The sequence below is a fragment of the Cynocephalus volans genome, chromosome 8, assembly GCF_027409185.1.
Source record: "Cynocephalus volans isolate mCynVol1 chromosome 8, mCynVol1.pri, whole genome shotgun sequence".
NCBI classification, from domain to species: domain Eukaryota; kingdom Metazoa; phylum Chordata; class Mammalia; order Dermoptera; family Cynocephalidae; genus Cynocephalus; species Cynocephalus volans.
The window spans coordinates 8,586,478-8,604,348 of record NC_084467.1 but is presented as its reverse complement, the minus strand read 5'-3'; the positions used below and the strand labels follow the sequence as shown (position 1 = coordinate 8,604,348).

The following is a 17,871-nucleotide window of genomic DNA, read 5'->3' as shown; positions in this document are numbered from 1 at the left end:
ATGTTTTCAGAATTTGTGCCAGTCACTGGGTTAGGTCAGGTTCCATCCAGGTATGCTAGGGTGGGTACTGGAGGTGGCCCCAGAGGGGGAAGGTTGGAGTGTGGTCAGGGTCCAGTGGCCCAGGTGACAGACTGTGCCCTGACTCTGCTCAAGATTCAGGGTTCAAATACTACCTGTCCCCCCTGTGAGTGCCTTCTGGAAAATTCCTAAAAGCTCCCCCAGGTGTTGAGAATGCAGGAGTGGGTGACCTCACCTAGGACTCCATGAGCACAGGACTGTCCCCTCTCCAAGGTGCTGAATCTCCAGCCTCTGGTCTCATCCCTCCTGCCCGTCGGGACAGGGATACTAGGTGGTGGGAGAAGAGCCTCACAAGGACTTGGGCTGGGATTCAGAAGTGGGAAGTTGGGGCTGGGCCAGAGAACGGATTAACCCAGGAGGTTTAGGGGCAAGAGCGGGACAGGGGAGTGGCCCCCACCTGGGGGTGGTGCTGAAATCCCCCTCCTTTTCCTGAGCAGCCACCTTAGACCCGTGGCTCAGCTGGGAATGATTTGGGGACGTCTGGAATAATGGCGGAGGAGAGCAAGGGTCTAGCTTTGCCACCAACTCTTTGTGTGGCCTCAGGCCAGTCACCGCCCCTCTCTGGGTTCCACCAGCCCCCGGCCCCATGAGCTCGCTGGACTCTGAGCATGTTCAGACCTTTGACTGTGTCAGCAGATCTGGCCTCAATCTAACCTTTCCATCCTGCCCCCTACTAACCCGGGGAAATCCTAAAAGCATACCGAGGAGCCAGCACCTGCCCTGGGCTCTTCCCAGTCCCAGGGGGGCCTGAGTGGGGTCAGGAAACAGTCTCAGCTCAAGTCCGAGCTGGCTGTCGGTCAGAGGGCTGGCAATAGCTATGTATGGAGTGTGACCAGGCCAGGCATCTTAATTCACTCTTCACAACCACCTGCGAAGAAGGTACTCATTTTTCTTTTTTTTTTTTGGCAGCTGTCTGGTACGACCTTGGTGTTATAACACCATGCTCTAACCAGCTGAGCTAAACGGCCGGCTCTGAGGAAGGTCTTATTAATGCTGCCCAGAAAGCTGAGGTGACATGCCCAAGGCCACACAGCTAGTAAGCAGGCAGCCGCCCCTCCGAGGGCCACTCCACCCTACTCGCCCCAGCCTGGGCCCAGCAGCCCGGGGTTGGCCATGTCTCCTCTGCTGCTGAGGCCAAGCACCCCGGGGTTCCTAGCAGGGACCTCAACTTGGACCTCAGCTCTCCACCAACCAAGCTTTAAGCAGGTCCGTCCATAGGGTGACCCAGGCAGGGGACAACTCCATGACCCCTAAGTCTGAGGGCCTTTCCCCCAAGGCTCTGCAGTCACACCTGGGTCCACATCTCTCTGCCTCCCAGTATGTCTGTGACCTTCAACCCTTACCCCAGCTGTAAGATGGAAGCATGAGCTGCACCTATGAGGAGGCTTCACTTAGCAGCACGTGTCACCCTGCACTCCTGGCACTGGCACTGGTGCTCTGCTGTAGGAAATCAGAGGATGCCCCTCAAGGCCAAGGAGGAGGGGAGACAGTGGCCCGCGCTGCAGAAACAGCCGGGTGCCTGGAAGTAAGCTGGTCCGCAGTGTAAGTCCTCGTCCCCCCACTCACACACGCCCACCCACCTCAGCGGGGCGTGCGCTGAAGACGAGCCCTGAAGCCCGCGTCTGGGAGGAGGACCTGACACAGACACTGGCTGATCTACCGAAGCAGGTGCAGCATTGGCAAGGACACAACCCAAGTCCCCTGAAGTCGCAGAAATCTTGGAGAGGCCCATGAACAGGCCAGTCTGTGGCATGGGGAATGAAAGCAATCCTCTAGATTCCGTAAGTTTGTATTTATCAGAATTAGCCATGCCACTGCTGTTTAAGGACTGAAATAGCTCCTTGTGGACGGTTAGAAGAAAAACAGTGCCTGCCAACCCCGCTCCCCAGAGGCAGCCTCCTTTACCTTCTTTTGGCTGATTATTTTGGTTATTTTTATTATTTCCCTTCTGTATTATAACAACAAATAGGAGGGGCCTTCAGAAAGTTCATGGAGGGTGCAGGCCAGTTGCTCAGTCAGTTGGAGCGTAGTTCTGATAACACCAAGGTCCAGGGTTCAATCTCTGTCCTGTCAACTGCCCCCCCCCCAAAAAAAAAGGTCACGGAAAGGTTCGTAGCATCCTCATATATATTTGGTCTTTGTCTCCGGTTCCTGTCACAGAGCGCCTGAAACCCTTGGAACTTCCTCATTAATAGGAGTGTCGTTTGTCATCATAATGAGCCCTTTTAGATACCACTCTTTACGCTAAAGAGGTGATTGAGGGTAGACGGCCTCAGGGTGGGACCAGCCACAGAAGCTCACCTCTGTCCTTGGGAGTATCCTTTATAACAAACTTAAACGTGTTTCCCTGAGTTCTGTGAGCCATCCTAGCGAATTAATGGGACCCAAGGAGGGCATAACCGGAGCCCCAATGCAGTGAGTGGTCAGGAGTATAGGTGACAACCCACTTGCTTCTGGCATCTGAAGTGGGGGCAGGCCTGTGGGGCGGTGCCCTCACCCTGTGTTGCCTGATGCTCTCTCCAGGTCGACAGCGTCAGAATTGAATGGAATTAGAGGACACCCAGTTAGTGTCTGCTGGGGAACTGCCTGGGGAGTGGGACCCCCCACGCTGGTCACAGAAATGTGGCATGCGAGGACAGTAGGAGGAAACAGCCTGTGGGTTCGTGCGTTTTGTCACCTTTGCGTCTCTAACTAACATGCTGGCGTCACCACTTGTAACCTGTCAGAGGCGGCGCAGCCTGTTGCTTTTCTGCCAGGGGAGACGGGTCGCTTTCTCTCCCTCGATGTCTTCACCAGCCTCAACGACTAAGTGGAGGTGAAGCCGGTAACGTCTTATCTCCTGCACAGCTTCTTGTTCTCCCTGGAGGTTTTTTGGTTGGTTTGTTTTCACCTGCATAGTTTTCAATAAATTTATCACTAATTTAGCTCCAAACTCTTCACTAATTCTATAGTTTCTCTTAAAATCTTTGGATTCACCAGGTGTTCTATCATTTTCATCTTCCTGAGGAGTCTATCCAGAGCCTCTGACCACCCCAGATGGAGTCTCCTATTCAACTCTGGTCACTTGGACCCCTGGTGACTCTGCACAGCAACACAGGGCACCGCATGGTGAGAGGCCTAAGCAAGGGCGCTCACTTGCTCTCCTCGTAAACACATCAGAACCACACCCCTGACCCCAGGAGTCCACTCACTAGGCACCGTCCATCCGCACAATCTAATCGCCTCTTTAAGGCCCAACCTTTCAATTACCATGATAGGATTTTCCATCCTCTTAACACTGTTACAATGGAGATCTAGTTTCCAGTACATGAACTTTGGGGGACACATTTGACCCATACAGTAATCCTTGAATGTTCTGTTTATATGTAATATCTAGAAAGCTGATAAGCTCTGAGCACATGAGTGGGGCGTGTCAACTTGACTTTCCCTGTGAGTGATATGGCTGAGCCATTTGCTTGTAAAGCCTTGAAAGTCAGTATCTGTGGGTAAAGGAGAGCCTCCTGGGCTGGTCACACTTCCTGGAAAAGAGGGAAAAGGCCACTGGCTGCCAGATTCTAGGAGTGGAGTTGGGAGGGAGGCAGGGCTGCCAACCTGTCTGCTCAATGTCCCTGTTTTCCATCTGCCACCCACCTCAGCTGGGCTGGGAACCTCCATTTTAATCCCTCCAAGAATAAGTCTCCAAGTTTCTGCTGGGGTTGGGGGTAGAAATAGAGCTTGGCTTGTTTCTCAGGCATTTCCAGAAGGACCTGGTGCCGCTGATTCCTGATTCCAGGGCCAGCTTAGAAGTCGCTTTCTGGACAGTTACCGCTGCCCGTCAGTCTGTTCTTCCAGCTTCCAAGACTGCTGCTCCTCTCCACACTCCCCTGCTCACGGATCCATGTGTTTTCAGAGCTTCCTGTTTCTACCTTATGCTGGGGTGTGGGAGAGAGCAAAGGCAGACGCGAGCGTCCCCTCTTCCTTCTCTGCCTGGAAGTTCTCACTGTCACGGAGCCCCAGGCCAGCCTCAGAGGTCACATACGGGGAGGAAATTCAGAGGTGAAGGGCGAGGGGCAGGGCTGGGATTGGTTCCCAGGTTGCTGTCATCTACATCGAGCTCCTGGTTGGGGAGCGTCCTGTCCTCCCCACCTGGAAATCCGGGCAGGCAGAAAGGAGTCATGGGGTTGATTCCCAGAATCCCAGGGTGGGGGAGCCTCGGGGCAGGGGCAGGGCCAGGACGCTGGACAAACAGATCAAAGGTGAGAACAGCATGGGGCTGCAGACCAGGCCTGGCCAGCTGGACGGATCACCATGAGGTGGGTGGGAGCCCCCCAGAGCCTCCCGCAGGGAGAGGAACAGGAGAACAGGTCTCAGCCCTCAGCCTCCGCTCCGCCCTGCCCGCAGGCTGCTGATCCTCCTGGGCCTGCTGGGTGGCTCAGCAGCCGCGCCCTCGGACCTGCAGTGGCCTGAGCCCGTGTTCGGGCGCCTGGCGTCCCCTGGCTTCCCAGGGACGTATGACAACAACCAGGAGCAGCACTGGACCCTGACTGCACCCCCCGGCTACCGCCTTCGCCTCTACTTCACCCACTTTGACCTGGAGCTCTCCCACCTCTGCGAGTACGACTTCGTCAAGGTGCTGGCAGGGCAGGGATGGGGGTGCTTCCCGTGGCCTGCGGGGTGGTTCCCAAGGACTGGCCAGGGCTGAAGGACACCTGGGAGCAGGGTCTGGTCTCAGCCAGGAGGGAGGGCCGGCCTAGGTCTTGCCTTCTCTCTCTGTGACCCGCAACCCCACAGCTGAGCTCGGGAACCAAGGTGCTGGCCACACTGTGCGGCCATGAGAGCACAGACACAGAGCGGGCGCCCGGCAATGACACCTTCTACTCGCTGGGCTCCAGACTGGATGTCACCTTCCGCTCCGACTACTCCAATGAGAAGCCGTTCACAGGCTTTGAGGCCTTCTACGCAGCAGAGGGTGAGTGGAGGAGGGTCCTGCAGACGACAGTCTGTAGCTGGGGGGCACCTGTCTTAGGGCAGGCCAGCTCTGCCTTCAGTCTCCCACCTCCCCTGGGACTGGATTCCTGTCAACCAGCAGGACAGTCCACGGCCTGACATCACCCGAAATGTAAATACCAGTATCAGCCACGACCTCTGCTCACACAGACTGAGCCCCAGCTCTGAGCCAGGGGCCCGCGCCACATCACCTCTAAGGACACAAGCACCAAGGGCCCCATGGGAAAGTGAAGTCCCACCAGTGGGCGTGCTGCTGAGGACACACAGAGCATGGCGCGCCATCTCCTTGCCTGAGCTTCACATGAAATCTGACATTTGATTTCAGATTCTGGCCGCTGCAGGGACCAGCTGTGTGACCTTGGGCAAGCGGCTTAACCTCTCTGTGCTCCTTAGGAGGCTGCTGCATGGGTTCAGGGGAAGCTAGCATAGGGGCCTCGCCCACTGTGTTTGATTGCTGGCTGCTCCCTTCACTAGCTGGGTGGCCTTGGGCAGGACACAACCTCTCGCTAGTTTTAAAAAGGCAGTATTTACGTTGCTGGGAGGTTACAATGACCCGAGCCCTGGCACCAGCCCACCCTTGGGACATGCTGAGGCTTCCTCTCAGGTCAGCCACTGAGGTCGCTGGTCTGCTGAGTCTGAGGCCAGGCCAGAGCCTGGTCCCATCTCCTTCCCTCCACAGACATCGATGAGTGCCAAGGAGAGGCACCTGCCTGCGACCACCACTGCCACAACCACCTGGGTGGCTTCTACTGCTCCTGCCGAGCGGGCTATGTCCTCCACCACAACAAGCGCACCTGTTCGGGTGAGCCAAGGCTGCGGAGGAGGGGAAGGGCCCCCTCCCTGCCACAGCTGCTCTGCCCAGGGGTCTGGAGGGACCACTTGGCGCTGGCTGGCTGGGCACGTCTGGGTCCCTTTCTCCGCCACCTCAGCCCCACTTTGTTCCTCCATGCCATCCCACCACCCACTCACTTTCTGCCTTCTTCCCGCCCCTCCATCGTGCCCGGCTCATTCTCTCCCTGTGTACCTGGCCCCATCTGGGCTCTCGGAACACCTGACCCAGCCACCTCCTTGCCTTGCGCAGCTGTCCCAGCTGCCGGGGTGGGACAGTGACAAGTTCTAGGTCCTCTGGCCAAGTCTGGTTCACCAGGGCTCCTTCCCTCCCCAGAACTTCAGGGTGGGGGACAGGGCATGCGGCCTCCACTGCCCGGACCCCTACCCCGTGCCCCTGCCAGGCGCCTGGATGGGATCCAGCTGGTGCCCTGGGGAGTGGGCAGCCCCCACCTGGCTGGCGCTGACCCTGCCACCCCCTACTAGGTCTCTCCCTGTCTCTCTGATCTCTCTTCCAGAGCAGAGTTTCTAGCCTCTCCTCCAGCTCTGGCCTGCCCAGCCGGTCAGAAGCCAGAGCGAGCCCCACTGGCTATAGCTCTGGGTGAGGCCGAGACGCCTGCCACCTGCAGCCCCCCATCGCCCCACCCCCGGCCTAATAAACCTGGCTCCACCTCCACCTGCTGCTGCGTGTCTCTGGGGTTGACGATGGGGGAAGGCAGCCCTCTCTCCCCTCTCCCTGCCCGCCTTAAAGCCTGGATAGAGCCCCCTCCATGGAGCTACAGCTTCCTTTGCCAGGAGGGCTCACTCCAGCCCCCATCTGGAAGATGGGGCACCCCCTGAGACCTGGAGAGGGGTAGGGGCTTACCTGAGTTCATACCGGGCACTGGGTCCCCAGAGGCTGAGCTCTTTGGACCATCTCCTGCTCAGAGGCAACTCAGGGCCCATGTGTGCAGGCCTGGGGGTGCCTGACTCAGGCAGGGATTGAGGGGCAGTCTGGTCCCCCAAATCCAGGGGCAATTCCCTCTGCCCCCCAGGGAGCAGCCTCATGAAGAAGGAAGGCAGCGACTCCCCACTCCTAGAACCCTCCCCCTCTGCAGCCTGGGCTTGGGGGATGTTGGGGGGGGCAGACCCCTCCAGTGAGGGACAGAACCTCGTGCTTCATTGGCAAGAGCAGAATCAGACTCGTTTAAGATCACTGTCGACTTGAACTTCCCTTAACTACCCCCAGAGCAGAGCCCAGACCTGGGGGAAGGGGCAAGGAGAGGCCCTTCCAGACTGCTCCGCAAGGCTGGGCCGGTCCCAGATGGGTACGGGTAGAGGTCCCCTAGTGCTGAACTTGGGAATCGCTGGGCTGGGTGTGTGGAAACTCTGGAGATGGCTGGAAGGGCCCCTAGGCTCCGGGAGACTCTCCCCCTTTCCCCAAACTCCTGGGGACCAAGGAGAGCCCCCTTCCTCCTCCTCCCAGTGCCTCCTGTCCCTCGGCACAGCCTGGGCTCACTAGGCCTTCACCTCAGGGGTACAGCTCTGGCCCAGGACAACCCCACCCTCTTGTGGGTGGGAGTGGGGGCCCCTGGTGAACTTCCGTCCCAAGTGCTACCTGTTTCAGCTAAGCCTCGAGGCAAGAGAAAACCCTCCTTAAATTGTCCCTGCAGCCATCGGCGTGGAGTGTTTGGTTTCTGGAGATGCCTGTGGGGCTGGCCATATGCATGGCTCTGGCCAGACCCAGGGACACAGATGTCCCAGCCACATCCCTGTCCTTGTGCCCTGCTCCCCAGAGGCAGCCCACCCTGTGGTCTACAGTGAGGGCTGACAGATGGGGTACTGAGTCATGCCCCGCCATGTCCTCTTCCCTTTCCCCAGCCCTGTGCTCGGGCCAGGTCTTCACTCAGCGGTCTGGGGAGCTCAGCAGCCCCGAATACCCACAGCCGTACCCCAAACTCTCCAGTTGCACTTACAGCATCCACCTGGAGGAGGGGTTCAGTGTCATCCTGGACTTCATGGAGTCCTTTGACGTGGAAACGCACCCCGAAACCCCGTGTCCCTATGACATCCTCAAGGTCTGGTTCTGGGACCCTCATCTCATCCTGGATTCTCCCCCTCTGCCTAGCTGCCCCCCACCAATGTTTCTGTCCAACTGGGTGACACCCCACCACCACCTCTCCAGACTTTCTATGGGGGTCCAAGCCAGGCTGAGGCCTTCAGAGGGAGGGAGGGATAGGGCGAAGGGAGCCCCTCTATCCCTGGCCTGGGTCTGCGTCCTCAGCCCTTCCTGAACTGCTAGCGGGGAGGGAGCGGTTTGCTTCCCTCTAACCCAGGCAGGGCCCTGGCAGCAAGTCCTGAGGTTTCACAGGGCTCCCCTTCCTCAGATTCAAACAGACAGAGAGGAATATGGGCCATTTTGTGGGAAGACTTTGCCCCACAGAATTGAAACGAAGAGCAACACCGTGACCATCACCTTTGTTACCGATGAGTCAGGGGACCACACAGGCTGGAAGATCCACTACACAAGCACAGGTGAGCGAGTGGGTCTCAGATCCAGGTGGGGAAGCTCAGAGCTGCCATCTCTTCCGGAGTGTCAAGAAACTACATAGGAAGAACTCTTTCCGGGCCAGGCCTAGGAAGGGAGACCAGGTTCGAGTGGGTCAGTCCGTGAGGCAATGGTCATCCCTCCCTCCATCCACTCATCCACCTTTCCATCCATCCACCTCCCATCCACCCAACCACCCATCCACCCACCCACCCACCCATCCAACCGCCCACCCATCCATCTGCCCACCCATTCCTCCAACCATCCATCCACCCATCCATCCCTCCCTCCATCCACCCATCCACCCACCCATCCATACAACCACCCATCCAACCGCCCACCCATCCAACCACCCACCCATCCATCCAACCACCCACCCATCCATCTGCCCACGCATTCCTCCAACCATCCATCTACCCACCCATCTATCCACCCATCCATCCCTCCCTCCATCCACCCATCTACCCACCCATTCATCCAACCACCCTCCCACCCACCCACCCACCCATCCTTCCATCCTATAGTTGTGTGTCAGGGATATGTAACACAGAATCCAGAGTTCTCACAGCCTCTGCCCTCAGTCCACTGGGGGGACAGTTACAGCAATATAACTGGAGACCTGTGGCAAGCACAGCCTTAGAGCCAAGCACTGGGCAACATGAGAGTCCAGAGGAGGGACCTGGCCCAGGGAGGGGCTGGGGGTTAGGATAGGTATCCTGGAACAGGGAACATCCGAGACTGGATTTAAAGGATAAGTATGTGTTGGAGGACGGTGGAAGGGTGTTCCAGGTGGAAGGAAGAGTGTGTGCAAAAGCCCAGAGGGTCCACTGCTCAGGGTGAGGAGCTGTGGAGGGGCGGTGGGTGGGAGTCGGGGGTTGGGGGTGGGGCTTCCAATGGTGAAGGGTTGGGCTGGCACTACACTTCAGGAGTCTGCCGCAGGGCCTGTCAACTCTGCCTCTCTGTGCTGCCCCCATGGCCCTGGCTCTGACCTCTGGGGTCCCACCAGAACATCCACCACCTCTTCCTCATGACAGACCCTCAAACGCTTGAAGCACTGGGCTCCTGCAGGGCCACCGAGGCTGTCCCTGGAGATCGGGACTGCATGGGACTGAGTGCCACCCCAGGATGCAGCCTGGGTGAGGTGCACGCAGCAGCTCCAGTGACTTAGCAGGGATCATTGGGCCAATGAGAGCCACTGCTGGAGGGAGAGGGGACTCCACAGCCACCAGGCAGGTTCTGAGGGCAGCTGTGGGGGATGGCCTGAAGCCTCAGGGTGAGAGCAGGCCAGGGTTTGGAGTTAAGAGTGGAAGACAGTGCTTGGCTGAGTCTCCCTGGTGGCCCTGCGCACTGAGGGTGGGTGCTCATGAGGGGCAGCCCGAGGCTCCCTGAGTTAGTCTGGTCTTTGCCATGCTGCTGTGAGCCCCCATTTTCTCCCTATGCCACGGTGGCTGTCCCTGGGCTGTTGTGGGGTTTAATTACAGCTCACTCTTTCTGAGACTCAGCTGAGTGCTGTCCTGGGTGCTTTACCTTTGATCCCCACAACAGCCCTATTATCATACCCCCATCTTACAGATGAGGAGACTGAGGCTCAGAGAGGTTGCAAATGGGGAATGAAGGGCTGTGATTTCAGCCCATGCAGGCTAGCTCTTTTCCTCGAAGTTACACACTCTCGGTTTTGAGCTGTGTGTATAGAGCTCCTGGCATGGCGTAGACACCCCGCCTGTGGTGACTGCACTATCCTACTACATACCTGGCTTTCTTAGATACCTTTGAGTCCCAGGCAAAGCAACAAATCTTAATTTGTATAAGCAACGGGGAGTTTAATCTTTCCTTTGGTTTTAAATCTTAAGAACCCTATTCTGCTTGTAGCAAGCTCTCTTTACATGTTAAGTGCTTCATTTATAAACCAAGAACTTCAGATTGCTAAATTGAGACTTGGCTGCTGTAGACCACATCGAAACCCAAAGCCTGGTTTCCTCTGTGCAGCGCAGCCTTGCCCTTATCCGATGGCACCACCTAACGGCCACATTTCACCTGTGCAAGCCAAATACATCCTGAAGGACAGCTTCTCCGTCTTTTGTGAGACTGGCTACGAGCTTCTGCAAGTGAGTCAGTACAAGACTAAGTATACCACAGTCACAATTGCTTTGCAGTATGTACATATTTTTATCAGCAGGTATGTGAAGGGAAAATGGGAAAACGCGGTGTATCAGCATGGTGGTTGCTTGTGTCTATACTCAAATGATAAAAATCAGACTGGTTTGTGGAGGATGCGAGGGATGACTAGAGAATTTCATAGACATCTCCCTTGGGAATCCGTTTTGTGAGCAACTTTGGAATGCTGCTGATTAAAGCGGGCACCTTTTCCATTTGTTCACACAGCGACTTTCTGTAAAGAGGCCGAAGCCACAGAAAGATGTTTGCTGTCCTTCCTCCACGTGCTCTGTGATGGCACCTTGTATTAAATTAAGGTCCTCCCCCACTTAAATAATGACCTTTCCATGAAACAATTTCTGGGCCCACAAAAAATTGGACGACCCTGGGAAAGAGTGTATTCTGCAAAATTATAAATAGTGATCACTGTTAAAAGGGAGAGGGAGTATAATTTTTAAAAATGCTTAGCATGTTGCTTTAGGGGCACAGGTAAGAGAGTAACACATCCTCTTTATGTTCTTCAAAATTGTCACTGAATCCCAGTGGTAAAAAGTAATAACATTGAAATGAGAGCTAAGTATGCAACCCACAGTCCTACAGCGGGCCAAAACCAAAAAAAAAAAAAAAAGGCAGTTTTCCCACCAAGCAAACTTCTTGGGTGGGCTCTTTTCCACAGCTCTTTGGACCGCAAACCTTTTGTTTCTGATTTAACACACACAAAAATCCTGATATCCTTTGAAGCATAAAGCTTCTGCCAAAGCCATCTTCTTCCACTTTCAATGTTTGATTTTATTTTGGGGGGCAGCTGGCCAAGGCAGGAATTGAACCCTGGACCTTGGTGTTATCAACGCCATGCTCTAACCAGCTGAGCTAACCAGCCAGCCCCCGCAACATTTTAGAAAAACATTATTTCAGTAAGTGAAAGTGTTTCCCTATAAACGACACTGGCAGAGAAAGCTGATTGAGAACATACGCGAAGCTTATGGCAGTATTTCGAGTAGCCGTCTTCTGGCTAACGCACACAGTCTACAAAGATACACAGACACACTCACTCTGCGTCCGACCATGCTGGCCTTTCCCAAACTTAGGACCACAGCCCTCTGGCACTTTATATAAAGAAATGGTGAGACATCAGCAGAAACTTTGAGATCTGACGTGTTCTTGGATTACAGTGGATGTAAACACCATATCATAAATTGCTGCACAGGTCAACATTTGAACCATAAAATGACAATACATGTTGAAAGACAACTACATAACATGGGTATCACAGACCAGCAGAGCTGCTGGCAGCACATACACACATGCACCAAGGTAGCTGGGCTGTGTGTTCAAGTGCCAGGTATCCCTCACATCACCACACACAAATCCTAGTTATGTGACTATCACTCACCCTTGGGAGCATCTCATGAAACACTAGAATAGGAACTACTGTGAGAGCACAGCTGTAGGGAGTGATTTTATGATGTAAACAAGGAAATTAATATTTTCTGAATTCCTGTTTAGGATAATTTGCCCCTGAAATCATTTGCTGCAGTCTGTCAGAAAGATGGATCTTGGGACCAACCGACGCCAGAGTGCAGCAGTACGGTCGTGTGGTGGCAACACTTCCCACCCCTGCTTCTGCTGCCCATCACTGCTTCTCTTGCTGTTCTTTTTTTTTTCTTCCACTTGTCAGGGCTTGAATTCCAAACGTGCTTCTCTTTCCCAGTCTCTCAGTGCATTCTTAGAGGTTAAAACTGAACCAAACTACCAGGGAAAGTATTCACTTTAGAAATGTGCACTCTTTAAAAATATTTTTTCTAAGTAACTCACTGCAGAAAATCGGGAATACAGAAAATTACATTTTAATATCTGTAATACCACCACATGAGAGTACAACCACTTTGCTGTTTTGGTGTGTATCTCTCCAATTACACACATCTCACGGGTAAACATGTATATGCTACCTATGTAGGTAATTTTATGTGTGTATATACACACACCCACCAAACTGGGCTAATGGTGTACATTACATTTTGTGAACTAAGAATCTTAAGACATTTATAGTATTTTTTCAACTATAAAAGTATAAACCTGTTAATTGTAAAACAGAAATTTACGAAAATGCATAGTGGAAACATCTCTTGCACAATCTCCCCAAACTACCACTGAGTTTGGAGGTCTATTCCTTCACATTCTTTATCTCTTGTGTTACATATACAATATATTTCATTATTATTTATTTTTAAGCCAAAATAGAATATTAAACCTACTTTTCTTCTTATAGTGTTCAGGTAACTTTCCACATCAATCCAAATATTAATAGAGCCACTTCTTTTCATGGCTGCATGACATCAAATCACACGACATGTGATTCTATTTAATCTGCTTTCTATTGTTTCCAATATCTTTGCACATTTTGTGCAAGGGTTTGCACAGAGTAAGTTCCAAAGGGAATTTATTTATTTTTTAAAAGATGACCGGTAAGGGGATCCACCCTTGACTTGGTGTTGTCAGCACCACACTCACCTAGTGAGCTAACCGGCCATCCCTATATGGGATCCGAACCCGTGGCCTTGGTGTTACCAGCACCACACTCTCCTGAGTGAGCCACGGGCCGGCCCCAAAGAGAATTTAAATATATTTTTTTAACCAATTTGCACTTCCACCACCAAGTCTACTGATTCAGTGAAGATGAGCTGGCACTGACAGGAGTGTTGCGAGTCAGAGGTCTGGGTTTGAACCCTGACTCTGCCACTTTTTGTTGTGCAGTTGTGGGCAGTCAACCCCCCACCCCCACCCCATTTTCTCATCTACAGAACAGAATGCCCATGTCACAGAGTTGCTGTGAGAATGAAAGACAACATGGGTAAAGCACATGGCACAGAGCCAGGCACGCAGCTAGTAAATTGCTAAAAAACTAGTATTTAAATGTAATCTTTTAATATCCACAATGGAAATACACCAATTTTTGTCTATTGTGTAAAAAACGTATGACTTTCAGACTGAAGTCACTTCATCTCTTTTGTCTCACGAATTGGTTAGTTATTTCACATTAGTAATGTCCTAACAACTGTGAATTCTAATCCAAAGTCAAGGTATGAGTGATGAAACTGCCAACATCCCACAAGTTTTGGGGCTTTTATTATTTTTTTAAAAGATGACCAGTACGGGGACCTCAACCCTTGACTTGGTGTTATCAACACCACACTCTCCCAAGTGAGCCACAGGCCGGCCCTAAGTTTTGGGTTTTTAAATCACCACTTCCAGTTCATTTTTATGGTGGCTGGCCAGTAAGGGGATCCAAACCCTTGACCCTGGTTTCACTAGCACCATCCTCTAACCACCTGAGCTAACCGGCCAGCCCTCACTTTCAGGTCACCTGAAAAGGATCATTAAGAACAGGCTGAGTCCTTCAGTACTACTATTTTACTTCAAACCAGGCTGTGCCGTGTTTTCTTCAATGTTGCTGGTTTGCTGCACATTTTTACATTTGAAGTGAGAGCGGTAAGGAACCCCAAATTCTCTTCCTTCAGGAAAGGCATCACACCACTCCTTCCCCCAGGGACGACTCCCCCCCCCCGCCCCCCGCCTAGTCTAGCCATTGAGTTAGGAACAGGGATGAGAGTAATGCCTTAAAATTGCACTAAAGGGACTCTCCATTTCTAGAGATGAAATTAAGGATATCCACCACACAGAGGAAAATGAATATGGCTTCGAGTTATAGCCTCACACAGCACAACCACCTATCTAGATTAGTTGCTGTGGTCTCCAGACCTCTAATATAAGCATTGAAAGTACAAATGGACTCTTCCCTCCGCCTATTTCTTTACCAGTTGTTGACTGTGGCCCTCCTGATGATCTACCCAATGGCCAAGTGGAATATATCACAGGTCCTGAAGCGACCACGTACAAAGCAGTGATTCAGTACAGCTGTAAAGAGACTTTCTACACAATGAAAACGAATGATGGTAAGCAAATTTTTCAAAGTTGGGGGTGGGCAATATTTGGAACTTGAGCCCTCATGGTCTGAAAATAAACTTTAACCAACATTTTTGGTTAAGGAAAGACAAAAGATTAAAAGGCACTTTTCCTGCCCGCTAAGTGAAATATTATAGCTGAAGTGACTTTAATGTCAATTTGCAAGAATCTGAAAACAGATCTTATCTAGTAAATGACTACTACAAACACACAATATATTCCAAATGGTTTAATTTAACAAGTCAAAACCTTATCATTAAGCACTTGAGATCTTGATACATATTCAAGTTAAACATCTAAAAGGTTTCCACTTTGCAAGCAAACATGGTAATGCAGAGACCTCCTATTTATGAAATCATGTAAAATGGTTATTCAGACACCTCTATTTCCCACTGATGCTCAAGAATCAACATTTTTCAGGGGAGTATTCAAGCAAATGACAACCACCTTATACATGCAGTTAAACATTTTTGCTTTTCCAATGATTTGCAGGTAAATATGTGTGTGAGGCTGATGGATTCTGGACGAGCTCCAAAGGAGAAAAATCACTCCCAGTCTGTGAGCCTGGTAATGGATACATTTATACAAGAGATTCGTAATTGACAGGAAGTAGAACTGGGTAGGAGACAATACGGAGAGCTTTAGCTGTGGTAGGCAGAAAACAGAACTTCAGTACTTGGCTCTTAGGCCAAGTTATTATTTCCAAATAATATGTTCTCATTATCCCCTCTCCATATGAAGAGGTTGTTCAGTGCTGACTACATCAGTCATTTGATTATTCCTGAACTTATAACTAGGCAAGCATAAAAAATGAAATGATTTTAAAATTATCTTGAACCATTTATACATTTATAAATATGAGTTTTGTTGAGTTACTTTTCTTCTCTGTAAAAATACTATTAAAACCCAAAGCTAATAACTTCATTATTTCCCTAAGCAATTGTTTGCAATGACATCTAGTTTTTAAACATTAATGCAATTTGCCTTTCAATAGTACATGAAAAAAAATTTTTAACCATTGGCTCCAAAGATTATAGTTGAGTAGAATGATTTTTTTAAAAAACCAGAAAAATAATAATATATTCAATACCCCTGTGTTATTTGGCTTAAATTAAGTTTTTTTTTTTTTTTTTTAACCTATACTTGGCCAACACAACATTTCTAAGTTTTAATACAAGTGTACTGTCACTAAGGGAAACACATATGCTACACTAATGAGCGACAGTATTTAGTTTGCAATAAAGACACATAAAATTTAGTGTTTAGAAGAATCAACTAGAGCAAAAATAAAAATTTCTGAAACTGAAAAGTGCTGGCTACAACTGCAACATTCTAATTTTAAAACATTTATATGTTCAAAGGTGAAAGTAATTTTGCAATTCCTGATAGTGACCTTAGTTCCTGCCTTCCCAGAATTACATGATAAATACCCTATTTGACAAATAAGAAAACAGAAGCAATAAAAAGGTTATGTCCTTTCACTTCTTTGTACATCATTCAGCGCATCAGCTCAGGCAGTTTCTGTTTGCCCTATTAAATAACTTACCCAATCTTATAGATCAAATTCTTTCAGTAAAACAAAATTTCTGAACGTTAATTTTCACTAATCTCATTTTCTGACCTAATATATACCAACAGTTTTTTTTACCCAACTGTACTTTTAAAACAGCCTCACTTGCCTATACAGGTGGACACCCACCAACTCACTCCTGTGATGTAATTTTTGGTTGACATTAAATATACTCAACTCCAATGTGGTGTTGAGAAAAATACCAATGGGCTTATACAAAGGCATATTATCTATCTGCTTCTCTCCCCAGTTTGTGGACTATCAACCCGTACTACAGGAGGTCGTATATATGGAGGGCAAAATGCAAAGCTTGGTGATTTCCCTTGGCAAGTCCTGTTATTAGGTGAAACTACAGCAGCAGGTGCCCTTTTATATGACAACTGGATCTTGACGGCTGCTCATGCCGTATATAGGCAAAAAGAAGATGCCTCTTCCTTGGACATTCGAATGGGTACCCTGAAGAGACTATCACCTCATTACACACAAGCCTGGGCCGAGGCTGTTTTTATACATGAAGCTTACACTCATGATGCTGGTTTCGACAATGACATAGCACTGATTAAGTTGAAGAACAAAGTTGTAATCAATAGCAACATCATACCTATTTGCCTGCCAGGAAAAGAAGCTGAATCCTTTATGAGGACAAATGACATTGGAACAGTATCTGGATGGGGATTAACCCAAAGGGGTTTTCTTGCTAGAAGTCTAATGTTTGTTGACGTACCAATTGTTGACCGTCAAAAATGTACTGCTGCATATGAAAAGAAGCCCTATCAAGGGGGAAGGGTAACTAATAACATGCTTTGTGCAGGCTTAGAAAGTGGGGGCAAAGATAGTTGTAGAGGTGACAGTGGGGGGGCATTAGTGTTTCTAGATAACGAGACACAGAGGTGGTTTGTGGGAGGAATAGTGTCCTGGGGTTCCATTAATTGTGGGGAAGCAGATCAGTATGGAGTATACACAAAAGTCATTAACTATATTCCCTGGATCAAGAACATAATTAATAATTTTAATCTGCATGTCCTCAATCAGTAAATGATTTCTTTTTAGAAATATCTGTGAAAGATCTTAGCAGCAATGTGATCTGAGAAGCATTAACATGGCAGTTGTTGCTCCACCCCAAATCAAACCAAACTCCAGGGTGAGTCTAAGGGCACTTCCCCACTTGTCAGTTTAATTCCACCCTTACTCGCTGATTCAAGGGGATATAAACCATAACAGTGATCATTATCTCTGCACATCCAATATAAACTCAGTGCTTAAATTATAATTACTTACAAAAACCAGTATCTTTTCATACTGGCTGTTTGCATTTCTGTAAATTGCCTGTCCATGTTTCTTGACTGTTTTTCTACTGATTTTAGACTTGTTATTACTGATATCTAAGAGTGCTTCACACGTTACAGCAGTATTGGTTCACGAATAACCCTGAATCACTTTTTTAAAAAATTTTTTTTTAAAGATGACCGGTAAGGGGATCTTAACCCTTGACTTGGTGTTGTCAGCACCACGCTCAGCCAGTGAGCCAACCGGCCCTCCCTATATGGGATCCAAACCCGCGGCCTTGGTGTTATCAGCACCACACTCTCCCAAGTGAGCCACGGGCTGGCCCCCTGAATCGCTTTTTTTGGTAAATAAGCTGGAAACATCAATGCTTTAACCCAGGTACTTACTGATTTCAATGTTAAAAAACAATACCACAAAACAGTGAGATATATGGCATTTCCACAAGATGAACTATGACATCAAAAATAGGTTGAGATAT

At 50.1% G+C, this 17,871-nt stretch overlaps 1 protein-coding gene across 1 annotated transcript; it reads left to right on the top strand.

Moving 5' to 3' along the window:
- The first annotated feature begins 664 nt into the window (after positions 1 to 664).
- On the top strand, positions 665 to 17,141 carry MASP2 (MBL associated serine protease 2). The gene is made up of 13 exons (XM_063105698.1): positions 665 to 706; positions 814 to 874; positions 1,525 to 1,603; positions 4,459 to 4,687; positions 4,849 to 5,026; positions 5,744 to 5,866; positions 7,753 to 7,949; positions 8,259 to 8,406; positions 10,406 to 10,524; positions 12,080 to 12,158; positions 14,392 to 14,526; positions 15,029 to 15,103; positions 16,357 to 17,141. Exons 1-13 carry the CDS (start codon positions 665 to 667, stop codon positions 17,139 to 17,141), a joined length of 2,250 nt encoding a protein of 749 aa, XP_062961768.1.
- Positions 17,142 to 17,871: the final 730 nt, after the last annotated feature.

Bases quoted from the DNA above. Each gene is read 5' to 3' on its own strand.
- MASP2 (XM_063105698.1), top strand. From the start codon at position 665: ATGAGCTCGCTGGACTCTGAGCATGTTCAGACCTTTGACTGT. The intron at 4,688-4,848 runs GTGCTGGCAGGG...GCAACCCCACAG, and splicing joins GCGAGTACGACTTCGTCAAG to CTGAGCTCGGGAACCAAGGT. The intron at 5,867-7,752 runs GTGAGCCAAGGC...CCCTTTCCCCAG, and splicing joins CAACAAGCGCACCTGTTCGG to CCCTGTGCTCGGGCCAGGTC.